This window comes from Apodemus sylvaticus, chromosome 3 (assembly GCF_947179515.1).
Source record: "Apodemus sylvaticus chromosome 3, mApoSyl1.1, whole genome shotgun sequence".
NCBI classification, from domain to species: Eukaryota; Metazoa; Chordata; class Mammalia; order Rodentia; family Muridae; genus Apodemus; species Apodemus sylvaticus.
The window spans coordinates 8537314-8564480 of record NC_067474.1 but is presented as its reverse complement, the minus strand read 5'-3'; the positions used below and the strand labels follow the sequence as shown (position 1 = coordinate 8564480).

The window sequence follows — 27167 nt, the reverse complement described above, 5'->3', positions numbered from 1 at the left end:
AGTGTTTATGTATATCTTCTAAATAATAAGTGAGAGAAATGAAACTAACTTCCATGATCTACCCTGGGCTAGGAGCTAGAGTCTTCTGAAGAGGTGCGCACGGGGAGCCTAGATTCCTTCTGCCTTTTTTGAAATGTTAGCCGATCCCTGAGACCTCAGTCTTCGAGACCACCGGTGTGACATAAGTAAGCTTTTATTTCCACTTTGCCACTTTTAAACCCCTGAAAGCAGCTACACCTGTGAGAACCTTCATGCCACAGAAAATAGGTCAAATGAGTCCACTCAGCTGTGGCTTAATTTCGCATAGTGAGGAGAGATGTTTCTTCCTCCTGTGGAGTTTGACTGTGGGATAAGTATATGAAGAAATGCTCTTCAAATAGAAATGCTTTATCTTATTCTTTTGTAAATAAGTGCTTCTTTCAACAAGTATAGCATAAGAAACATAAAAATAGCACAATAAATCTAAATCTGAGTTGTGTTAGATTTATGTACATTACAGAATCAAACAAAGGTGCAACATGTCTAATAAAATGATTCCCTATATCTGGGCTGAGTCACGGAACATGCTGTAATCCCAGAGCCTGAAATGAGGCTAGCCTGGGCTACCTAATAGGTTTCAGGGCAATCTCTACTACATAGGGAGGCTTTGTCTCAAAAAACTAAATCTTTAGAATCCTGTTTTGCTTGTCTGTAGGGCCAGGATTTGATCTCTGGACCTTAAAGCATGTTGGCCATGACCTCTGCAGCTGAGCTGCAAGTCTTTGAAAGCATATTTTTAGTGCTCAAGGTTGGTTTTTGTTTGTTGTTTTTGAAAAATGAAATAGAAACATTTTATGATAGAATTGAAGATTTATATGGAAAATATTTCTGGTAAAATTGTAGAAAAAAGTAGAAAAACGTGTTAAAATTGAAGATTATCATAGAAAATTTTATATAGGTATAATAATGGTAGGCATAAAAGTGTAATTATAGACATTTTCTGAAAAAGTTGAAGATTGACATGGAAAATATTTCTGATAAAATTCAAGAACTATATAGACAAACATGTTAAAATTGACTATTTCATGGAAAATTATACAGATAAAATGGTAGATATAAAAAGCCTTTCTAAATTAATTGAAGGTGGAATTGAAAACATTTTGTGATAAAATCAGAGATTTACATGGAAAACATTTCTGATAAAATAGAAGAAATATGTAGAAAAACATGTCAAAATTGAAGATTATCATGAAAAATAATGCAGATAAAATGGTAGACATAAAAAAATTACTAAATTAATTGAAAGAGGAATAACAAACATTTTCTGATAAAATTCAAGATTTACATGAAAAATATTTCTGTTAGTCTATGTCTTTTTATTGGGGAATTGAGCCCATTGATGGTAAGGTATTAAGGAATAGTGATTGTTGCTTCCTGTTATTTCTAATGTTTTATGTTTGTGTGGGTATCTTATTTTGGGTTTGTTGGAAGATTACTTTCTTGCTTTTTCTAGGGTATAGTTTCCCTCCTTGTGTTGGCGTTTTCCATCTATTAGCCTTTTTAGGGCTGGATTTGTGGACAGATGTTGTATAACTTTGGTTTTATCATGGAATATCTTGGTTTCTCCATCTGTGGTGATGAAGAGTTTTGATGGGTATAGTAGTCTGGGCTGGCATTTGTGTTCTCTTCTGGCAAGGTCTGTGCATAGATGGCTGTGGAGCCGCTTGGCTCCCTGGTGCAAATGGTAGGCTGAAGACCTCTGTCCCAGCTGCTCCACTGATCTTATGCCCTGTGTGCTCCTAGATGTCCCCCTCCAGAGAGAAGGTTGTGATCTCACCTCCACGCTCAGACCAAGGTTGTTTAAATGTTAATCGGTGATTTTAGTTGTTCATGATTCATCAATCTATGTCTAAATACATTTCTTCATTACTTAAGATGCTATATGTCTGGTATAAATAGATTCATACACAGAACTTAATGCACATGTCAGTGTATACACACACAAAGATTAAGCACGAAGTATTGGTGAACCCATGCCTGTGTGGTCAGACAGCAACACCCAGCCAAAGCTCCTTCTTCTCCAGACTTCCCAGCACTCCTACACTTGGGTATGGCCACACCTCTAGTTGTGTACAGCCAGTGAAATGTTCAAAATGTCCTGGGTGTCTTCCAGGTTAAAGGCGTAAAAGCTCCCTGCAAAATTCTTTAGTTTTTTTTCCTTTCTTGCTGCTCATTCCAGTTTCTGGAGCAGTAGAACAGTGCTTAGTTAGCACACATCCATGGGGAGAGGACAGCTACCAATCGAGAGGCTGGTGAGATGACTCAATAGCATTTGCTGCCCTTTCCAGCACCCGTATTGGGCAGTTCACAATCTCCCATAACTCCAGCTCCAAGAACTCTACCATCCTCTGGGTCTCAGGCACCAGCACACACACACACACAAATGCACGAGCAAATATTGTAAATTAAGAGCTTGGCTATATAAATATGTAAAAACAAAAACAGATAGCTATACTATATATTTTCGAATCTAGCTAAGGTACCCAAGACTCTATTTCTATTTCTTTTTATCAAAATCACTGCCTCCGTTAAAACTACTTTAATTGAATTTCTTCTCCCTGCCCCCTCTCTTCTCTCTTTTTATTCTTCTCCCATATACTACATCTGAGTCACAGTTCCTTTTCCCCCCACACCTCCCAGTTCCCCACTATCTCCCTTCTCCCCCAGATCTCCTCCTCCATATCCCTTCAGAAAAGAACAGGCCTCTCAAGGATATCAACCAAACAAACATAACAAGTTACAGTAAGACTAGGCCCCTTCCCTCATGTCAGGGCTGGCAAGGTAAACCAGGAGGAGGAAAAGGGTCCTAAGAGAAAGAGTCAGATGTACCCCTTCCCCCTGAGGCACTTTCTAGGATTCATTTGCCATCTCTGGCTACATGATGTTAGTTCCTTAAGATACTTCGCATCACCCATTTAAAAAATATTACTATTTTCCGTTCTTTCCATAATATTTAAGTGTCTTTGCTTTCCAAATTCTTTTTTTTTAATTTATTGATATATTTATTTACATTTCAAATGATTTCCCCTTTTCTGGACCCCCACTCCCCGAAAGTCCCATCAGTCCCCTTCCCTCCCCCTGTTTTCCCACCCAGCTTTCCAAATTCTTAGTCCAAGATAATTGGACAAACAGTGTTGATCCCAAATATTTGCATTCTCTAAAACGCCAATAGTTAATTCACTTATTTTTATTTGTGTTTTTTATTTTCTCTGTGTGTATCTTGGGAGTTAAACCCAGTTCTTTGCACAGCTAGGCAAGCATTTTACCAAGCTATAGCTGCAGGTCCACTAAAACTGTTTTTCTGATGACTTTAATTCTTGATGCTATAAAATTAAGCTTTAAAGTTTGTTATGTCGTGGGGTGTGTGTGTGTGTGTGTGTGTGTGTGTGTGTTGCTGGGGATCAAGCCCAGTGTCTTGTGCATTCTGTGCAAGTTACTCTACCTCTGAGCTATACCTCTAACTTTCAAAAGTACATCTTTTGCTATTATCTCTCCTCAATTCTTTTCTAATCAATTTCTCGATAGATACGCAAAGAAAAAAAGCTAAAAAAAAAACCTAAGTTAATTGATTTCACACATGCACCAGATTACTGAGAAAATCCTATACAGTTTGAATAAAGTGAAAAATGTCACGTGGGTCTCTCTCCCACATCACATTGCAGGGTTGGCCTGCACTAAGTCTGTAGATGATAGGCTATAGATAAAACACCTGTAAAATAAAATGAATACATCTATTTAAAAAAAAAGAGCTAGATTGCTTTTTCATTTGTGTTCATTATCCGCTGAGACAGGTCTGCCCTTTACCAAGGCTGTGTTAGAGTTGGTGACCCTCTAGTCTAAGCCTTCCCCATTATGAGATCACAGGCGTGTACTACCATACCAGACAAAGAGTCTATTTTGCTCTACTGAAATATATTGTTCTGGTAGACATCATAATAGAATCTGGCTGCACAGTAATAAGTAGTGAGGAAGCAGAAATATTTTACCAGCACTTGCAGCTACTGAGATAATTCTTTACCATTAGAGCCACACTTGAGTTTGGAGACAAACTGAGGTAGGAAATCTCAAACACATTGAATTTTCACACAAGTTGATTTTCATTCATTGTGTTTACACATACTGAATTATACAAGTCATAAATTTTGGCACATGTTATTTAGCAATATCAAAAGTTTTTTTTATTTTATTATAATAATTATTAATATCATCACCAATGCAATTGAAAATCAGCTTTATATTCTAAAAAGCTGCAGAGTTTTTGTAAGTTGGGCACATATTCTGAACTTCCGATTTTAGCTTGAGAGCTACAAGCTTTATTTCTGTCATCAGTGACAAGTAATGTCTCTTTGGGTCCTTGAAATAATAGGTCCATTTCGCTATTTGAGAAAATGTTTGCAAGATACCTACATACAAATGATTGTGTTAAGTAACCCGTGCTGCTCCATGGATAAATGGTTGGCTGGTTTAGTTTGGGGCTCAGAAATCAATGTGTTTTTCCCTGGAAGAATAGATGTGTAGAACAGGGGCTTCTGCATGCGTCTTAGCTTAGCCACAGAGTAGTGATAGGAAAATGTGTGTGCTCAGGTTCAAAGGTTAATAAAATGAATCCCTTTACTGCTTCAAGTGAACCCGGCGTGTTACCTGGATATCGACACTCCCTCCCTCACACGAGAGCGAGTTCAGCTTTCCTGCCATTGTTCTTACAGCCTGGGGACAAATATCACCAAGGCAGGAAAAAAAATAATGTCCCAGTATTTTCATCAACATGGTTCTGACCTCCTAGACCTTTGACAAATACTCAGAGTCCTCCCAAAAATTCACAGACACCATGGAAAATTGCTTTTGTTAACATTCGCAAAGCTCTGTAAGCAATTGGCTCCATTCCTCTTTAATTTTGTGGTAATCCTGCTTTAATCTGGGAATCAAACTCGGGCCTAGCGCATTCTAGACAGATGCTCTACCAATGAACCTTTAAAGACCAGGGTAAGTGCTCTGCCCAGGCCCGCTAAGTCCTCAGCACTAATTGTCCACACTAAGGGCCTCGGGATGCCGGAGCCACTTAACCCTCCTGGGAAGACAGGATTCTGTTCAGTTTGAGGTTCTGTTACACATACCTCACAAAACCAAACTCGCTAACATTGACTTCAACGCCCCTTTTATTTTATAGCCGACTTCAAATAAAATGCCACATACATAGTTTCAGTTGATTGCCCTAAACAAATCTCTGTAAACTCCACACACCAAACACCACCACCAACATTTGGGGTTTTCAATCTTACGGTTCAGAGAAAAGGCAGCTTATGTCTGGTCGTAATTTGAGAGTACAGTGGCCGATTCCCTCAAGGACACTTGTCACGTGTGTGTGTGTGTGTGTGTGTGTGTGTGTGTGTGAGAGAGAGAGAGAGAGAGAGAGAGAGAGAGAGAGAGAGAGAGAGAGAGCAAAGCCTCCTTTACACATCTCCCTTTGCTGCTCATTTTCAAGACAAATTTTTGGTCTCTATGGACACCTGCCATGCACCACAGAGCATCGAATTCCAGCACTGCGTCCTGTCTCTGCCATCAAGTCCTGCATTGTTTTTTCTTTGTTTTCCATCAGGATTCTTTCTTTTTCTTTCCTTACTTTATTTCCTTCTAGACCTGGAAAACAAGGAAAGGATGACAGGATCTATAAGGTTGTCTTTGAATAAAGAATTGTCTGTGTGTTGGCTTTGCTTGTTAAAAACTACTTCTCACGTGTGCTGGCCAGAGGAGCCCCTGACTTGACAACAGGCTTGGTATATTTTAAAGATTTATTTTAAAGTTGTATGGGGGGAGGTATTTATGCACATTCCGCTGTACGGATGCCCAGGTCATGAAGAGCCCACTGGATTCCCTGGCGCTAGAGTAAAAGACAATTGGGAGCTGTCCCATGTAGGTGCTGAGAACTAAACTTGAGTCCTGTGGAAAGCCTCAGGCACCCGTACCTGCTTGGAGGTCTTTCCAGCTCTCCCCCACCCCCACCCTCACCCCCGTTTTTATTTTAATATTGTGAAGGTTTGCTATTTCTCCAGCCTTGGTGTTTTTAGGGTGTGTTTTTGTGAGTTTCTAGACAGTGACAAAGGACCTAGGAACAGTTACCTAGAGACAGATGTGTCCCAAAGCTCAGTATCGCATTACCACTCTGTATATATGCATAGGCATGAATTCCCTGAATTCATAATATCCTGGGAGTGGTGGTGGGCCCTGATGGAGAACTCAAAGTTACAGCCACACAGAAAGAGTGTGTGTTCTAGATCTACCTCACAACAAGTTGACTGCTCACTGCTAATAAGAACACTGCGAGCGGGGTGTGGAGGCCCACACCTATGAGGCCAGCACTAGAACGAAGTCTAAGGCCAGCCTGGGCTGCACAGCAAGACCCAGTTTCAAGAAAACATAGTAATAACCACCATAATTGTAGGACACAGAGGGAGACCTGAAGGAGTAAATGTATGCTGTTGACATGGGCACAGCCATGTCAGGACCCCAAGATCTTAGACCCTGGGGAGAAGGGCAAAGCTACCATGGTGAGACTCAGATCAGTGTCCAACTTTGCTCAGGGCCTGAGTGTGGCGGTTGATAATGTGTTCAGAAAATGTCCCCCGGAGTGTTTTCTCTTCATCCCTAGATATTTAATGGCCTGAGTTAGCTAAGCCTATCGACCTGATCCAGCTGTGTAACATAAACCTGCCTCCTTGTTGATATCTATATGATAAACACACATACTGAACTTCTAGGACCACCCAACCCCAGCCTCCTCTCCATGTGAGTGCCTTCCTGTCTTTTCCTCATCTCCTATCACCCCAGTCAGGTCCATCCCTGAAACCAGACTAGCTGTGGCAAATGCCAATAATAAATACATGGTGAATCTCAAAATTGCTGAGACCCCATTCTTCACTATAGCTAAATTCCAAAACTTGATGATGCTAAACATAACTGATCCACACATACTCCCAAGCATCACATTGTGTACCCCGCATGGATGTAAAATTAGGATTAAATTAAAATATCAATTAAAGATAATACCTTCTTTTTAAATTTATTTATTTGGGGTGCAAAGTGTGCACGTGCCACAGTGAGAATGTAGGTCAGTAGACAGCTTGATCAAATCGTTTCCCTCTTTCCACCATGAGGGTCCCAGAAATCAAACTCAGATCAAGTACGCATGTCCACCAAGCCATTTCCAGTTAGCTTTTGTCTGCATCTTTAGCCCAAGGAAGTGTATGGGATAGGTAGGAGCTACGTTGCTTTGCTCTGTTCTTTATTAGAACATGGTGTCAGATGTTTTTTTGCGAGGTGCTAATTTTCTGTTTCCTGGAGGAAGAGGTAAAGGAAATAAGATAAGAGAAAGAATAGCTAGCTCTGTTGACTGGGTTCCATGAGGGTTATAGGCATCTTAATTGCCAAGAGTCTTTCGCTCCTTGTGAGCTAGACTTGATCACTGCTGTGAGTTGTTTCTCTATAGCCCCTGTTAGTAGAGGGTGGGTTACACTGTACACACACAGACACACACACACACCCTTGCAGCCTCTGGGAGGTAAGAAAAGTCATGGAATAGCACCAACCCTACAGGTTTAAAGGTCTATATTGAACAGCTAAGTCTGACCCCACAGTTCATGGCATAAAAGCTGCTTCTTGCTGTCTAGTTCCTGTTGCTGCTTCCTCTCTTTCGTGCTCAGATTGGGTTTCTTGTGATTTAAAGCAAGTGCACAGAAACCAAGCAGCCAGTGCAAAATAATTGTAGGTAGGGAGTTGTTAGCATGTACTGCAATTGCCGGAATAACCCCAAGTTAAGCGTGAAAGGCAAGAGATTCTGCCTATCGACTGCCCAGAGCACAGGATCAGTTGGAAGTGCCTTGCCGTTGCCCTGAGACAATTAGATACCTAGGAGAGACTCATTTGCAAACATCAGGTTTTTATTCGAAAATCTATGTTTTTTTTTTTTGTTGAGTGTTGAAACACACACACACACACACATACATACACAGAGAGTAATTATAGGTGGCAGAGGGAGAGACATTGAAACTGTATACAAAACAGTTTTTTAAAATAATAGGGGCACAAGTGTGCATATGTTTACACAAAACAAGCCATGTGAGTGATGGGCTGCACACATCCTTTCTTCTTCGGCTGCTCTTGCCCATCTCCAGACGCTGGAGCGCGGGCAGGCATGAGGACGCTTTCGCCTGCTCTGTGATGCTGGCACGTAAGCACTCCCGCCCATTTATCCTATGCCAGCGTATTGTTGCACATCAAAATAGAGATCCTCAGGTGCAGGGTGGAGTGGCCGATGAAGTGCCTGCTATCTAATTAGTTTCATGAAAAGCTTTTGTGGCCTCAGAGGAGACTGAAATAAAGAGCCCCTTGCTGTTTCAGAAGTCTGAGAGATGAGCTTTCCGCAGATTAGTGTTCCAAAGTGGGGGGAGATTGTTCCAATCCTTTTAGAAGTCTCCTCCCGTGCAGCGTTACAACGATTTCTGCTCTGCTCTCTCTCTCCTTTGGATTTCATTTATTTATTTCTACTGTGGAAGGGCGGCCACTTGCCTCCAGTCTCAGAGCCAATCAGGCATCTGCAGCTTAGTTAGATCCTTAGCAGCTCTGAGCCCTGTCCTGACAACAGTCAGACTGGCGACTGTCAGCAGGAGGGGACTCTGCCATGCAAGGTGCCACTGGAGAGACAAGGACTGAACAGGATCAACCTTGCTGTCAAGACCGTGCTTTGCTCTGGTGATTGATGGACACGGTTAGGCTTCTCCGGGGCTTGGAAAAGGTGGTTCTGCCTCTTACTTGTTAAGAAATCTTTGTGGCGATGACTCTCCTGGCTAGTGAGTGACATGATGACAAGAGACAGCTTTGAATTTTATTCTTCTTGGCAGATAGATAGTCAATGAGGGATGCTGGTGATCAGGGCTCCCCCAGCACGCCCCTCCCCGGGGCCGCTCTGCGCACACAGGTGCACCTTCCCAGCGGCCGCTCCTCTCATCCACTGGACTCATTGGGGATTTTTAGAGATGCCCTGGTCACTGTTGCACAGCCCTTAGGAAGTGGAGATGCTCTCCGAGCCACTGATCAGAAGTTCTGTGTGTTAGCCACTCTGCCTTTTGCAGAACAGAAGGAAAAATATCCACATGTTTCAAGACATTACTTTAGATCAAAAGCCTGTTTTGAAACTCTTAACTGATGCTGCCTTTGTATTTTTTTCTAGGACTCCATCTGCAGATGTTCTGAAAACCTCTGAGTCTAGAAATTGATTATTCACCCAGGATACCTACCTAATTCAAGGTATTAGCTCCTGTCAGAAAGCTTTTACGTCTGAGCTCAGTGCTGCAAATTACACTTTGGCAATGGGTGGAAATGGGAAAGTTGGATGGAGAATAAAGGACAGAAGTGATTTTTCAAAATAATCAAGTATTTAAAATCTCCCCGGTGGTAATGAGGGTCTGCTACTGGTGACTCACACCGCCCAGTCCCGCCAGCCAGCCTGCCTGTCAGCTCTGACTTATTTGCAGCCCATTTGCTACAACTGTGTTTGGGTTTGAATTTAATTCTCACCCCTTTCCCTTTTTCTCTTGGCACCCCCCCCCCATTCCCTACACCCCAGCTTCCAGAACGCAGCAGGACAAGGGGTTTTGAGGACTTTGCAACTTTGTAACTTTGGACCAAGCACAATGAAGCATCCCTGCTGGGCTCTGCTGCTGGCTGTGCTGGGTACAGAGCTGCTGGGAAGCCTGTGTTCCACTGTGCGGTCCCAGAGATTCCGCGGAAGGATACAGCAGGAACGGAAAAACATCAGACCCAACATTATCCTTGTGCTCACTGACGACCAGGACGTGGAGCTGGGTGAGAACCTGACTTTTGACTTGCCAATCTCTCTCTCTCTCTCTCTCTCTCTCTCTCTCTCTCTCTCTCTCTCTCTCTCTCTCTCTCTGGGTTTCTCTGTAGCCCTAGCTGTCCTGGAACACACTCTGTAGACCAGGCTGGCCTCAAACTCAGAAATCTGCCTGCCTCCGCCTCCCAAATGCTGGGATTACAGGCGTGTGCCACCACGCCCGGCTAAGTCAAGGAATTTTCAGTGGTTACTTATTTACCCATTCATAGCTTGCTGACATAACTGTACAAGTGTAGGTGACTGGGCTCAAATTTTCATTCATTCATTCATTCATTCATTCATTTGAAACAAAGTCTCAGGGTATAGTCCTGGCTGTCATGGGACTCTCTCTATGTAAACCAAGTTGGCCTCAAACTCAGAGAGCTCTGTCCACCCCTGCCTTCTGAATGCTGGGATTAAAGCTGTGCAGCGCCATGCGCAGACCTAATATATGTAGTTGAAATGTAACAGTGTTCCACATATCCTTGCAGTAACTCGCTAGGCCTGGGTTTGTACTCTTGGAACTGTGTCTCCAGAGTTTATTCAAGAGCACTCAAATGAAGTCTGCCAAGATTTAGTGGTTTCGGCTCACCGCTAACATCTTGCTGTCTTTAACTGCCTAGCCCTTGGCCCGTATTTGTGAGCCCAGAGCCAAGATCTCCCTGAGTACCACACGATAGACACAATGTCCATCCTGCAGCTGTCACCACCGCTCCCCAGCTCCACCGCTGCACCCCCATCCTTTGCTCCAGGGCACTGATCAAATGAGCCAACCTGTGCTGTTCAGTTTGACAACAGGGAGGATTTGCTGGGAGATCCCAGGGTGTGGTCTTGAGGATCAGACCATGGGATAACAACAGAGTTAATTCTTGGTGTTCAGCTGGAGCTAACGTACTAAAGGCCTCTGGGGGGGACCGTTGTTAACTCTGCTCTCTCATTTCATATTTAAAAACTGAAAAAGCATTTCTTTAGGTGCTTCTCAGCCATTCGATATTCCTCAGTTGAAAATTCTTTGTTTAGCTCTGTACCCCATTTTTAAGGGGGTTATTTGGCTCTCTGGAGTCTACCTTCTTGAGTTCTTTGTATATCTTGGATATAAGCCCTCTATCGGGAATGGCTAAGATCAAAAGTCAGGAGAAAACAGGTGCTGGTGAGGATGTGGAGAAAGAGGAACACTCCTCCACTGCTGGTGGGATTGCAAGCTGGTACAACCACTCTGGAAATCAGTCTGGCGGTTCCTCAGAAAACTAAGAATGATACTTCCCGAGGACCCCGCTATACCAGTACTGGGTATATACCCAGAGGATTCCCCAGCATGTAATAAGGACACATGCTCTACTATGTTCATAGCAGCCCTATTTACAATAGCCAGAGCTGGAAAGAACCCAGATGTCCCTCAACAGAGGATGGATACAGCAAATGTGGTATATATACACACTGGAGTGCTATTCAGCCATTATAAACAATGAATTCATGAAATTCTTAGACAAATGGATGGAACTGGAAAATATCATCCTAAGTGAGTTAACCCAGTCTCAAAAGAACACTCATGGTATGCACTCACTGATAAGTGGATATTAGCCTAGAAGCTTGGAATACCCAAGACACAATTCACATATCAAATGATGCCCAAGAAGAAAGAAGGAGTGGCCCCTGGTCCTGAAAAGGCTCAGCGCAGTAGTGTAGGGGAAATACCAGGGCAGGGAAGTGGGAAGGGGTAGATGGGGGAACAGGAGGAGGGAAGAGGGCTTATGGGATTTTCGGGGAGGGGGATCCAGGAAAGGGGAAATCATTTGAAAAGTAAATAAAGAATATATTGAATTTAAAAAAAAGAAAATATCCAATTAAAAAAGTAGTAAAAAAAAAACTGGAAAAGCATATTGATTTTTCAGGGTCTTTGCCAGAATGAAAGCCCACGCACATACGTCTTTAGGGTGAATGCTCCTGGCTATTCACTCGTATTCAAAACTTACTCATTCACTTCCAGGGCAAGAAAATGCAGGGCTCAAGTCTGACTTCACCTTCCCTATCCCATCCTCGCAGAGCTGACATCTCGAGACCCTCCTTGTTTCTGCAGCATCTTGGTCCTTCATGCCCGTTCCCCAGTCCATGGCTAGAGCTACCTTTGAGCAATTGTATCAGGTCACCCTTGCATTAAAACCCTTGAATGACAGCCATTCTTTCTCCTGTAGCATGAACCCTGTGGGTAGGTTAATGAGGCCTCCCAGCCCCAGTGGGTTCTCAAAGGTTCTGTCATTCCCTAAAACCTTACCCTGCGCACCAAGAAGCAGGGTCTGCTCATGGAAGGTATGTGCTGGCTCCACATCCCTGGGATGCGGGAAGCGTCTCACATCCCAAGCCTTGCCGAGTCTTAGCATCTCTATCTCTCCCCCTGTACCTCCCTGGAGAAATACCAGCTGTTCACAGACAGCTCAGGTGCACCAGGCTTGAGTTTGGTGCTGCATATAAAGTCTCCCCCATCTGATGGTGCTTTTGCTCCGTGCACCCTCCGCCATGCCTCCTGCGTGGCTCAGCCCCCCCCCCCATACCTCTCTAAGCTTGCCCCTTCCACACACTCCAGTGGTCAGGGCTGTTCTCTTTATTCTACAGTCTCCATGCTAGACTATAGCAGTTCTTGAGTACATTTGGGCTAGATACACATTGGTCATGTAGGCATCCATCATGACCTTCTTCTTCAACACTGCAGTGCTGGCTTTAAAATAAATTAAGGCAATACTGATTATACTTACTTGTTAATAGAATTCAAGATTTCTGCCTATCCTACACTGTATTTATTTAGTAAATATTTACAGGGTAGTTACTAAGCGCTGAATTCTCTGGGGTGTACAAAGATAGAGTGGTCAACCCTCTCAGTCAAGCCTGTGCCTTCCCGCCTGTCTTGACCCCCTTTCTATAGTTTCCTTTTCAATTCTTTTTTTTTGGGGGGGGGGGGTTCTAAACCTTTATCCTTTTTAATTCTTTTGCAAAGGAAAACATTATACTCAGAAGTGAGATCACTGGCTAGGTTTTAAAATTTTTAACATTTTATATCATCTTTAATATATAATTATATCATATTCTAATTTCATCTTTAGCATGGTCAGAGATAACAGCATTTTTCATAGCGACACGAGTCATTTTTCTGTCTACTTGCTTTTGTGTTTGTTGTTTGTCCATTGTGCAAGATGCTAGCTCACTGTGATGCTGATGAACGGGGGGGGGGTAGTATTTTGGTTTTCACTTTTACATGTAGTCTAATATGCCATTGCTTTGGTAATTTTTTTTTCCTGGAAGGCTAAGGCAGTTGGCTGTTGAGCTTCCAGAAAAGCTGCTATGCACTTAGAAAAATGCTTAAAAATTATAAAGTTTTCATAATAGTCTTATTTGGAAAGAATGAGAGCATCCCGAGCCTGTCTAGAAAGACAAAGACGAGCAGGTCTCTGATTACATCTTAAGAGCAAGCTAGGAAGGAGAAGCATTCGTTCACTTTTCCTCAACTGCAAGGGCGAAGAAATGACCCGGTCCATTGTAAAGGGAGGAAGGCACACGAGGACTTCATTAAGGAAAGTGCTAGAACCTTACATGTGGTTCTAGCAGCGGTCTACACTGCTGTGAGTAATCGTGTCATCCCACCCACACAGACAGGGTAGACAGAGTCAGCACCCCAGGAGGAACTGGCCCGTGGGGAGCATGCGCATGGCTCCATTCAACGCTCCTGACTTAGCGTCAGCTTCCTTCAGAATTTAAGAAAGCCTTGGTTTTACTTTTAACTGGGTGGGTCCTGCAGTTAAGATAAGGACTAAAAGACATTTAAAAACAGCGAACTGTGTGTTATCTGACAGATTTTTGCAGTGCTACCTGAGTGCACTGCCTCCTCCTCTCTCCTCCTCTCGCCCCGCCCCCGACACACCTCCTCTATCCTTCCTTCTCCCAGAGGACTAATGCATAGAAATGATCAGTGTGAAGGTCGGGATAATGGCTACTTCTGGGGAGAAGCATCCACGGCATCCGCGTTTTATTGTGACTCAAGTGCACCAGTGTGTGTGTGTGTGTGTGTGTGTGTGTGTGTGGTGTGTTTGGGGAGGACCTCAGCTTTGTTATATTTAATTAAACTAGATATGTGAGTCATTCTGCTCTTTCGTGCACTTTTAAAATATTGTACACATCAAAAGAAAGACATTTGAAATACCTGAGAAAGCCATTGCTTTCTTCAACTTGAATTAACAAGATGGAAAATAGATGGTCACCCTCTCCCAAATAGCCCCTTGGTCCCACTTTGAGAAGCAAACCACTGTGGACCAGTCCACCCCGATCTCAGCCGATCTCAGCCCGGCATTGTTTACATTCTTAGGACTTGAGCTGACCCTGCCCTACCGGTTCCTACTTCCCCTTAGACCACAAATGGAATTAAGTCATAAATATGTGGAGATGCTTGGCCTATTTAAAGCAGAAAACTGTGGGGTTAGTCTGTGGGTATGTGTTATTTGTCCATTACATAAAAAAAATAGCCAAGCCAGGCCTGGTGCCACATGAATTTAATCCCATCATCCAGGGGGCAGAGGGACAGTGGATCTCTGTGAACTTGAGGCTATATAGTCAAGTGTTAAGTGCTGACTTTATTCAAGACCAACGCTTTAAAATGCTGATCGTCTCTTTCCTTTTCTTTTCTTGTCCTTTCTATTCTCTTTTTTAGTTCTGAAGAGTGAGAACTGCACTCTTCTGAGGTAGACACAGGCTAGCTCCCAAAAGCACTTCAGCCACCCCCTTGGGTGTGCAGTGACTCCCCAGCTCAGCCAGCTCAGCCAGCTCAGCCTCGCCACGCCCCCCACGCCCGCCACGCCCCCCACGCTCCCTTGGCTTCCCAATGCTGTACCAAGAGCCTGCCGCTCTCAATGTCCCCACGTTGCCCGCACTGTGTGGTCAGTAGAGAGTTCTATAAACCCACATCTCTAGTGAGTGTGAAATCTAAAGGTGAACGTCTCACACCTGCTGCTCCACACAGGAACTGCATCTGTGTAGCCCTGCAGGCACGCCCCTCCTCCCTGCAGGTCTCAGAGTCTAAGGGCTTCCGCTCTTTGTTGGGGGAAGGGAGCAAGCAGGGAGCTTTAGTGACCTGGAAACCTTCCTGACAGATTTATTATCTTTCTGGTTTCCCTCTTTCCCAACGTGTTTTTCCCTTTAGGTTATAGCTGAAAAACATTTTGGTTTTTCTCCCCCACCTGACCCCCCAATTCTCCACCCCTGCCCCCACTCCCCACCCCACCAAATAGCTTTGACAGAAAAATATTTGCTTTATAATTTTTCTTGTGTTTTTAGATTCAAATATTCACTATACCAATACATTCATGTTTAATATGGGAATGGTTATTTTTGAGTATCCCGTTCTTTGCCACAGAGGTGATAATGGTTAGCATGAGGAATCGTGCTGCACTAGAGACTATATACACACACACACACACACACACATACACATATACATATTTACTACCAACCTTCCCTAATCAAAAACCCATGACTCGGGCAAGCATGTGCTTGGGTTGAAGAAGCAGAGGGCAGTTGCTAAGTTGCTATCTGCAGGGTCCTGGATGTGAGCCCTCCACACCCTGCTCCAGATGCCACGCCTCCTGCTTCTCTGCCGTGCTAGATTCTTATTCCTCTGGAAGCTAAGACTAAACAAGCCATTCCTTCTGAGTGTCTGGCCATGACGTTAGATCTCAGCAACAGAAAAGTAACTCATAGGACTCCAACAAATACCAAACATATTGGATATCAAGTCCCGCACTTAAAATGGGATGCATACCCTGCTATTTGGATTACTCATAATCCCCAATACCATGCAAATATTTTGTTAATACTTGTTACGCTGCATATAGTTTGGGGAATGATGACGAGGAATAAAGTGTCTTCATATATTCAGAACACAATTTTTTTTTCGGTCTACTGAATTTTTGGGAACCTTTTAATATCTTTGAGTGCTTTCAATCTGCTGTTGGTTTGAAAGCCCCAATGGGGAACCCACAGATATGCAGTACCAACTGTGCAGCCATAGTGACAACTTTCCTGCATCAAGGGAGCCCATCACAGCAGCAAAACATTTGCTTCTTGACAGCCCTGGGAATGAGTGAGGGACTCTCCTCTTTACAGAGGAGAAAGACAAACCCAGAGCGGTTTCTCGAGTTGCTCAGGCCAATCTGTGGCAACATCTGGATGTTGTTGAGTTGCTCGGGCCGATCTGTGGCAACATCTGGATGTTGTTTGGCTGTTTTTGAGGTAAAAGTCTTGCTATGTAAGCCAAACAGCCCTTGAACTCACAGTCCTCATACCTCTGCCTCCAGAGTACTGAGATTAACAGCGGGCACTCCTACCTAGTTACAGGGCCCGATAGGCTTCGGTAAAATTTGTCAATGACAAGCAGTGGGGCAATCAGCAGGGGTAAGGCTATGTGATTAATCTATGCACAGCTCAAGCAAGAGGAAAATGCTTGGTGCTTCCCTCCAGGAGCATAGTAAACCAATCTACAAGGCTCCCCTGCCCCAAACCGCTGCTGCCACAATACTAATGGCTCTGGAGAGGTAGAATACAGGTGCTGGGGTCTGCTGCTTTCTCCCCAAGGCCAAATGAAGTAGAAGATGAGAATGCAGGTACGACTTTGTTCATGTTTCAAGGTCTTGAAAGACAGCCAACACTCAGGCCAGCTGGAAATTAGGATCACGGATCTGGGCTGAGTGCTTGAGACTGTAGCTCTAGGTATGTGTCCTGACCCTGTGTAGTCAGCAGTATCTGGAACATTACTGACAGCCACAGTACAAATGGTTGCCGTTAGGATCAACTAGGCATGAAGCACCTAGGAGAAAACTGGTCGAGGTTACATGCCATTTTCAGTCTCACAACTGTGTTATTGAAATGCTCTAAGCCTCTTGAATCACCGTAAGGAGGCTGCTCAGCCAAGTCTCTTCCAGTTCCTGGTTTCTTCAATTCCGTGTCCAGCCTTGAACACATAACCTCAAAATCTGTCCAAGTGTGGGCCAGCACCAAGGAGCTTCGGCGTACGGGAAGTGTTAGAAGTCAGTGCTCGGCCCCAGCCCAGATCCACTAGCTGATTGCTGGAGGAATTGGTGGAGGATGACAACACAGCTCAGATAATTAACCAGGAGACAGTGCAGAAGAGAGACAAACGCAGGCTGAGCAGTTCCTATAAAAACGAACCAAGCTAAAGAAAATTTAACCCCAGTTTTCACATTATTATGACTTTCAATCAGATTCCCATCCCCACCTCACATTTGCAGTCCAAATGCGTCTGTAACTGGGAGGTGACCACAGGCAATGCAGGACCTGGGTGATGGCCTCCAGCTGCGGTCTTTTTTTTTTTTTTTTTAATTTAACAAAGGTTTATAAAGGAAACCTTGAGAGCTGGTTCTTTGAAATAGACTATTAGGCAACGTTTGCTCTTTTCTTACCCGAGAATGAGTACCACATACCTCTAAACAGGAAAGAGGAGGCTGGGACACATCTTTGGAAGTCTTTCAGCTTTCTCGTCTCTATTCATAAATTCATGTTCGAGACGTCTCCCGTCTATGATCACCCAACATACACGTAAAAGGCAGCCCTTCTGCCACGGATTTCTCTTTGATCTTTGGTGAGGCGCATTCTTTTCAGTTAGTTCTGCACCATCAATGAAACCAGTCCCTTTCCAGACTCCTTCTTAGGCTGGAAGTCTGAGCCATTAGTCAGCTCCCAGCCCTCTGCCGTGAATTACAGCCTCCCTTGACTCTGCTTCCTGGAACCCCGAGTGCTGCACCGGGCAGGGCAGGACGGCGCCAGCAGCCCGTTGGCTGTGGGCTTTAACACGCACACCACTGAGCACCCCGTCGCTGCTGTAGCAACGCCTCTCAAAGCTGTGCTCATCCCATTCCTCGTGCCTGTAACTACTACAACCCTGCTCTGCCTTTATTGTGTGGCTCCAGCCAGACCCCAGGATGTCTGCCTCCCCTCTGAACTCTTCTCACTGCTTCTGTGGTCACATCTCATCAAAAAAAAAAAATACTCTTTGTTCCTTTCCACGATGACGTTTGCAGAGTTCTACTGCTCTTCCCATCACCAGAGCCTCAGCCATGCTGTCCTCCCTCAGTCCCCAACAACTCCCTGCTCCCGCCCACGAGACAGTTCCTTCCTCTTTTCATGTCATGTCATCATCTTGGACTTCCTGTCAAGCGTACACTCAGGAAAATTATCAAAGAGAGCTGAGGCTTCTAAAGTGTTCAGCCCCAAGTGGCTGTGCACTCAGAAACGAGGAGCAGTCAGAAGCGCCCTGCACAAAACCATAGTTAAGTTCTAATGAGACAGAATCAGAAGCTCCCCACTACTGTCCTGTGCGCAGTGTGAATAGAAATCGCTCTGGTGAAGGACTCTGGCAAACTGTAGCCTCTCTTCATTTGCCTGTTTGTTTCCATTTTCCTTCCTTGCTGGAAACCAAAGACTTTCCTCCTTTCATTGGAAGGAGTGCCACCTGTGAAGAGTCTGAGGCTCTGGGATTCAAATGCAACGGGCTTGGCTGTCGCACTCTGCAGTACACTTCTTGACAAGTCCCATAAAGACTCCGACATTTGGCCTGTGCCTTTCTGCGGAGGCGGTGGTGGCGTGTGGCCGCGGCAGCCAGCTGAGCGGGACAGATTACTTTTCGTCCTTGGAAATCTGGTCTTGACATTTCACCTCACCCTTAAAGTTAGGATGAACTGATTTGCATTCATACACACAAGAGAACCTAACCTTAAAAATGGTGTGTAAACTGTCCCAAGCATAACACAATAGTCTTATCCAGATAGAAACACAGGCAGACATTGGCTAGCTTGCGAGAGGATACTAAATTACCTCAAAGAGTCCTCTTTCCCTCTCTCCCTCCTTACGACCCTCTGTCTGGTTACGGATATTTTGGAGGACCTTTTGCTTTATAGGATTTTTTTTTCTGCATTAGGATTAAGATTAAGACGTTGTGTCTGCTAAACTCTGGCATTACCCGGCTTTCCCTGGCGTTACTCATCCAGGCCTCTGAATCAAGTTCTTGTTATTTCGTGATCTTCAAAGGCTTCTGACACTGGACTCTTCCTCATATCTCGAAGTCTGGCTTTAATTACTTGATTAACCTGCATGGAGAAAGACCAGAATGTGCTTACTACTTATTCTACAGAGTGTCTGAGATGTTCGGATCCCAAATGGCATGTTTTGTTCTAGAAATGAGAACTGATCAAATTTAGACTCCTTCATGCAGGGGAGGGAAACTGATAAGTGAGGGAACAGAGATACCTGAGGGACATATGGAAGTGGGTCCCCGCAGGGTGTGTTTACTAACCACTGCCAGGCCTGTGCCTTTCAGGTTCTCTGCAAGTCATGAACAAGACAAGAAAGATCATGGAACACGGTGGGGCCACCTTCACCAACGCCTTTGTGACCACGCCCATGTGCTGTCCGTCACGCTCATCCATGCTCACTGGGAAGTACGTGCATAACCACAATGTCTACACCAACAATGAGAACTGTTCTTCTCCCTCGTGGCAGGCCATGCACGAGCCTCGGACCTTTGCTGTTTATCTCAACAACACTGGCTACAGAACAGGTAAAGCATGATGTTACACACACACACACACACACACACACACACACACACACGAGTCTTGGATGAGGGAAACTGAACTGGGTTGTATGATGTCTGAGAAGTTCCAAGAAACTCAGCAATGAAGAGTCTAGCTTCTCTCGTCTCTGCCTTGGTCCGTGTTCTGTTTCTATACCCGAACCCACGAGGCAGAGTAACTTACCGAAGAAAAAGGCCTAAGGAGCACACGGTTAGGGGTCAAAAGTGCAAGAACATGCTGGTAGCTTCCAGCATGTGACTTTATTCTCAATCATTAATGGCAAGGAGTGAAAAAACAAGTAATGTGCCCAGGGAAACCAAGGCTGTCCTCCCTTCCTAATAACCTGCTCGGCAGGCAACAGCCACTCCTGGGAAAGGCACTGAGTTCCTCTTAGCAACCTAATTAGGTCTAAGCACTCACATGTTAAAGAAGATGAGCCTTTTAAACACCAGAGCAAAAAGTGTTTTCACTCAGGAATGTACCAATGTGACATCCCTTACAGAAAACCCAGGACTTGGGCTGGAGAGACGGCTCAGTGGTTAAGAGCTCTGACGCTCTTGTAGAGGTCTTGAGTTCAATTCCCAGAAACCACAAGATGGCTCATAACAATCTGTAATGGGATCTGATGCCCTCTTCTGGTGGGTCTGAAAGCAGTGATAGTGTATTCACATACATAAAATGAATAAATATTTTGAAAAGAAAAGAAAATTCAGGATTCTCAGTGGGTGTGGTGTGAACATATTCCCACAAGGTCCCCCAGCAGGTGGGCTATTGCATAGTGACATGCCATGAATGAGGTTGTGTTCCATTCACAAATCTCAGGGGACCATGAGAAAACTTGGGGATTTTCTTAGATGTAGGTACTTCCTGCTGGTTTTTCAGGGGAAATTTCCAAGGGTTGTTTTGAACTGCTCAGTGCCTTTGCAAGAGCCCCGGATCCAGTAGGTGGACCAGATGACTTCCCGAGTGGATAAGTGATATGCTCACTTATTCATTCGTAGTTGATGGGGCCTGAACGGTTGCTTTAGCTGAAGTCTTAGGGACCAAGCATTCATCGCTCCTTCCAGGAGAGGAATGTCATTGTCCCAGCTCCCAAACTTGAACCTGCACACAGCAAAATGAGGTTTATGGTTGGCTGGGATTTTGAAAACTGGACTCTTTTGAGAGGGATTCTGAGTGTCCCATTGTGGGCAGGACTGAAGAAGAATAGCTTCCTGGGAATATTATCCTAACGCCCTTATTCTCCGGCACTGGGCACTGCTTCCAGTTCACTTAGCATTTCCTCATGGAGGCACATGGAGGGTTTGCCTAGTAAAAGGTAGGGTTTGGATCTCTACCTCAAGACCCACTTAGATTCAATCATAAGAATGGAAGAGGTCATCAAAGAGGATTATTGGAAATAATTTTCAGGCCTCCAGAGTATCTGTTCTCAAAGCTTAAAACTAAAGGATTTCAGAAAAATATTCTCTTGAATCTCTCTTTTTTTTTTAATCTCTCCCAAAAGACTTGGAAAATACGTAGTCATTTGCCTTTTTACAGCAAACCCCATAGGTACTTAATTCTTTTTATTTGCGGATGAAATGATTGATCGTGCATCCGGGCGCTCTACCACATAGGCATCGGAGGATCCCAATTCACAGAGGAAACACCCTCTGTTATCTCAAGGGTATTTGCTTCTGGTTAGCTGGGGCTTACAGAGGGCACCTTCTCCTGCTGTGTCCTCTCACATTAATGGTTTGAATTTATGGCCCCTTTCATCTGAGGACTCCCAAGCAATCTGCACCTCCGCCAAGCATCCGTGCTACCCAGGATGGCAGATGTGCTGGGCGGTGCCTTTCAGAGGGAGTGGGGGCTCCAGAGGCTGTGGTTTAGACCTCAGAAGCAGGTTTAAAACAGTCCCCTAATACCCGGAACCCGAGTGACCACCAAATGCGTTTTGTTCATGAGAAGCGTGTGAAATCAGTGCCTTCGCTTTTCCCAGGACCCCTGTAGTTTAGCCCCTCGTAGAGTATTGGGGCTGGGAAGACTGGGACTCTCTGCACTTGCAGAGCATGTGGATGGTTTTGTGCTCAGGGGTGGAGCTGCAGGGCGGGGCTTAGGGCAGCACCTAGGGCGTGTTGATTTGTTTCAGAAATAACCCAAGAAGGTGAAGAAATGAATGGGTGTCTATGGCTTGCCCACTCTGTCTTGGGCACTTCGGTTATGTCACCTAGTTCTTACAAGAAACTATAGAGGGAGATTATGATGCCAAGGAAGAAACCAGGACTCAAGAGGACTTGTCAAAGGACAAAATCCCCTCCCTCGATAGTGCAAGGAACCCAGAGTTCCTGGCTGAAGTTTTCCAGGAGTATTTTGTTTGTCTTTTAAGACTAGATCTCCTATAGTCTAGGTTCACCTCAGACTTAGTACTTAGAACTTCTGATCATCCTCCCCTGCCTTCAGAGTGCTAGGATTGCAGGCATGTGTCTCTATGTCTGGCTGTCCCCAGGATCGCATTTCTGTACATGTCATCCTCTCCTGTCTTGCTCTAAAGTGCCTGCCAGACACATAGAATCCCCAGGCAGAAACAAACGGTAACATCTACCTAATGTTATGCTGAAGTTGGCTCATAAAGTACATGCTGTGGATTTGTACAGAAAGGCTGTGAGGAAGGAACAAACTTCCTTAGTAGAAGCAAAAATGGAAAGAAGCCCTTGCAAAGTTCACTGCGTCCCAGCATGAGAGTCACCCATTCGCTTGTAGGTGGCATAGCATCCTCTCGTACTTACTTCAGATGTATTGTGTTGGGTCGGCTGAAACTAGAGAGCATTCGTCAAACAGTTTTGTCTGTTTGTTCCACAACACAGAGGGACCTCAAACACCTCACCTCTAAATGCTGACAGTACAAGAATGTGACACCATATCTGGTCATCAATGAGTCTAGCCCCGTATTTTCCCAGCAATAAATTTATACCTACAAGATAGAGATGTTCTTGGGGATAAAGCTGTCACCAGTGCTTAGGAGGCAGGACACAGCTTGGACTATTACCCCTTGCAGAGGTGGGTCTGTGATACAGCCATGAGAACCAACCAGAAGGCACCCAGTTAAGACTGTGTGTTATTCTTGATGGCCTCGCCATCCTGCTTTAGCTTGGGATTTTTCTCCGGGAACAGCAGACCAGCTCCTAGAAACAAAGGCTGATTCTAAAGCCAACAACATCTTTCCAAAACTGAGACACATAGGTAGTGATAGAATTCATAGCGAGTGAGCATCCTCTCATGCATAAGGAGGCATCAGGGCAGCAAGGGCTCTTCCAAATTCTTAGGGTAGAGAAAGCATAATATTCACTCAGACGCTGGGACTTAGGTTGGTGGATGATTGTTTGTCTAGTATGCATGAGATCCTAGGTTCGAGATCAGCATCACAAATGGAGTTAGAGATCTGGGTAATCTACAGTTCCATCTGACAAGAAAGATAAAAGTATCTCAGAAAATTAGGAAACAAACTCATCATTGTGACAATAGTCACTGGTCTAGCCATGAATCATGGCTGCAAAATGAAGGGGTGGGGAAGAAGACTATAAATCAATATAATTACTTACGAGGCACTAAACCAGTGGGGGAAATAACATGTAATTGGTTGCTGCTTTCCTAATTCTGATCACACTATTTGGAATGTTTAACTGTAGGCTTAAGAATAACAGGGGAAACTGAAATAACACGACACGTGAATCTCCATCTAGAGCAAAACGGAAAGCAGCAATAAGTCTTACAAAGCACAACTCCAGGAAGACAAATTACTAAGAGGCTTATTTTGGGAGGCATCCAGAATACATGGATTTAAATGAAATGAATCGATCCAGTATTATATTTACCCCCATATGACATGACTTTCCCCTTTCAGAACTTAGGCATATTTTTGGACTGGTTGCAGCCTAAATGTTTCTAACTTTACTCATGGAAAATGTGAGTTCATGAGAGTTTAAGCGTCCAAGAAGAAAAACAAACAGCACCGCACCTACTGCACTCCGTCCTGGGGATGAAGTGAGAAAGGCCACGGCTTGTCTGTCACAAAAACGCAAGTGTTCTGCCTGAAGTCTGCCAGAAAGTATGACGGGATAGGTGTTAGTATAAAAATGAGCCCAGAATCATAAGGTTAAAGAGAAAAATCGTCCATGGTGGGGAGGCAGCCCTGAATAGAAGGATAAGAACCCAGAGCAAAGCTGAAGGGCCGTGGCCACGCCTCGCTCCGCCCTTGATCTGCCTGAAGAACTCAGGCCAGGTTACCAACATACGGGCTTCTTTCCTGTCCAAAGTTACACTGGAGGTCTGCTGTGCTTGCTGAAGTGGCCTTGATCCTTCCAATTATGTTGTTAAAAAAACACACTCATACACAGTAGAGGATATCACATGAGCTGAGTTTTTGACAAATCCGTTCTATTCCATGCTATAAGTGGAAGAAATCGGCAATGAAGATTTTAATTGACTGTGGGCGGGTCTCCCACCATCCTTCGTGGGCTGCTCTTTAACTCCTATGCTCAAGCCATCCTCCCACGTCGCCCACCCCTGCAGACACGTGGTGCCATACTTGGCTTTGCTGCACATTTTTTCCCTGTGATAAATTAATTTACATAAAGTTACCTATGTTCTCATCCTGTGTCTTTTTACAGATTTATATTACTTGTTGGAACTTGTTTATTTAATCTGTAGTAAGGGAATTAATTAAATTAGAGTTCTCTAAGGTAAGAGAAGGTCATATTCTCATTTGTATAAATGATGATGTATAGAGTTTTGTTAGGCACAGAAAGTGAAATGTTACATATATGTATTGGACCCCGGCATACTGCGAGTACACTGGACCCAGGGATATAAAAAGACAAGAGCCCGTTCTTCAGGATGCTTCCACTCCACCTGAGTAAACCAAATTCAAAAGTACAGATGTATAAATCACAATGTAACCCAGTTCTCAATTATGTCATAGTCACTACAGTGAAGTGCCACAGGCATTGAAATGTCATGACAACATCATTCATTCACTATACTAAATAAGGTTTAATTTTTCTAAGCACCACATCTTTTATGGTTACTATGATCGAGCAAAGGATTTTCTTCAGACAGTGAATGCATTGTTTTCTAATGCAGTAGGTTATCCTAGGCAGAAGTCATATCACACACACACACACACACCAGTTACAAACTAATCTTTCTTACCTCTCTCCTCACCTTCCAGTTTAAGCCAATACCCTAAGCAGCTGTGAAGGCCAGTGGTGATGTCTCAAGGAACAAAATGGTTCTGAAAATCAGATCCACATCGGGTAACTCTAATTAGCACCATCATTGGAAGGAGGAAGAAATTCAGTATTTATACCCAAGCCATTGACACAGTAATACGGACCTGAAAATTAAGTTCGCTTCAGAGAGAGACGTAGGTGAATAGTACACATGGAACAGAATGATTGGAAGCCCAGATAGTCAGTTGTAGAGCACTGCCAAGAAATGTGACACTCAAGGAGGCCAGGGGATGATGAGAGGTGGGTCTTGGTGATAGGAGGCTCCAAAAGGATTAGAGCGAGTTGCGCTGCCAGTGCTGGGCGCCCATCCTGGGCCTGGGTGCCCATCCTGGGCCTGGGCGCTCTTGCAGTGAATATGGTGGGCAACAGCACATCTGGAAGCCTGAGTACATTTTTCACACTCCATTAACACAAAGACGCCGAGCACTTGGAGGAGTTCTGAAGGCAGGAATTATTAACAGACATGAAGGAGTCATTGCTAAAGGGAAGGATTAAGGCATAGGGCAGTCACCATGGTAACGGCTAGAAACGGTGCACAGTGACTGACAAAAGTCCAGCCATGAGGGGAAGGTCAGGCACGACTGGGCATGGCTACCCCGGAGGCAGGGAGCTCCGAAAGGAGCAGGAAAGGTTTGAAAATCAGTTAAGGAAAATGGAAAGCATGGGAGAGAGACTTGACTTCTACAAAATAAGTCATAGAGCAAGGTATCCTTCAACCAGAAAATGGCAAAGTATTTCAAACATGGGATCATGTGAGAAGCCCCAGTATATGTCAAACACTGTTTTAAGTGCTTTACATACATAGATACATACATACATGCATGCATGCATAGATAATACATACATACATACATAATACATACATACATACATACATACATACATACATACCTGGATACATAGACAGATACATAGATTAGAAAGATTCTATCAAACGGGACAAAGCTTCCTCATGAACCAGCCTGAGTCTCCAAGAGGAAAGACAAGGTGCATTAGAACCACAGGGCCCAGGATTCTAGGTTCAAGAAAAGCATTTGAGTGAAACAGAGTCTACTCCCCTTGATTCAAGACCAGATTGGGATAAAGAAGACATGGAAATGGAGTGCGGCTACACTCGGCGAGGGGGCACTCGGAAGCTTAGAACAATGTTTACTCTGTAGATATGTGAACGTGAACTCTGTGGAGTTTTTGTGACTCATTGCTCAAACAAAAAGCAAGAAAATATCATTTTGTCACCAAGAATGGCTTTTAGCGCCATGGTCCTCAGTCTTCCTTTTTCCATTTCCCAGTTGAGTGAACAAAGGGAAATACTCTGCTTTTATTCCAGGATAGCCCTGAGGAACAGATCCCCAAGAGCACTCTGATCATTACAGTCCATGTATTGCAGTTAAAAAACAGTGTGCGGGTGTCACCTTGACCAAGCCTGAGGAACTGTACAGGCGAAGCGTGGGTGGCACCTCATCTGATGAATTTCCGTTTCTCCGACACCTTTCAGGACCTAATTTCCTATCTCTGTATATGTTTGTGATTAATCATCTCACATGAGAAAATAATCTTTCATTTCCCATTGCAGCCTTTTTTGGAAAATACCTCAATGAATACAATGGCAGCTACATCCCTCCTGGATGGCGAGAGTGGCTCGGATTAATCAAGAATTCTCGTTTCTATAATTACACTGTTTGTCGCAATGGCATCAAGGAGAAGCATGGATTTGATTATGCAAAGGTAAGTTCCAGTGTGAACCTGCGTCAATCTGCTCCTGAGCATAACGGGGTGGGGGGAAGACACTCTCAGGGAGGTGACTTGTCTGCAAGATGGGCTTTCTGTGTTCTCACGATGTCCAGAGAAGCATTTCCAACTCCAGACAGGAAGGCTCGAAAGGACCAGTGTGTTTGTCTGCTGAAGCTTTCTTCCTTCTCCCTCGTTAGGATGAAAGGCTATTCTCTGAGGAGAGTGCCATCAGAAAAACCATTCCTCTTCCTCTCTTGTTAGTAATAGTTTTTCATCTGTCCCTCTCTCCAGAGCTCGTTCGCATCATCAAATGCGCATCATGTGCAGCTCACTTTTCAGTGCTGAAAAGTCTATTTCCTCTGTGGCTTCAGGCTTCTGTGTGAAAATAAGAGCAGCGCAGTGCACCCAAGAACTCTGGGATGCTGCATTACTCGCTGTTACTGCCACCTGACAAAGCCTGCATTTGTGACAAGGACACTGCACACAGCAGTGAGAGCTCCTAACAGTGTAAGGCTGTCAGTCTTAGGATTTCAAAATCAACCTAGAGAAACTGCTCAGGGTCCTAGATTTTAAAACTTACATGAGTAAGCCAGACACAGTGCTGTGTGTCTTAAG

At 44.3% G+C, this 27167-nt stretch overlaps 1 protein-coding gene across 4 annotated transcripts in view; it reads left to right on the top strand.

The window, feature by feature from the left end:
• Positions 1-27167, top strand: part of Sulf1 (sulfatase 1) — a 158016-nt gene that overhangs the window by 79375 nt on the left and 51474 nt on the right. For all 4 annotated transcript variants that reach the window (XM_052175946.1, XM_052175947.1, XM_052175949.1 and 1 more), the window contains exons 3-6: positions 9263-9339; positions 9659-9897; positions 19296-19535; positions 26395-26546. In XM_052175946.1, coding sequence (XP_052031906.1) covers positions 9726-9897; positions 19296-19535; positions 26395-26546 — 564 coding nt within the window. In that variant the 5' untranslated portion in view covers positions 9263-9339; positions 9659-9725. The remainder of the gene's footprint in view (positions 1-9262; positions 9340-9658; positions 9898-19295; positions 19536-26394; positions 26547-27167) is intronic.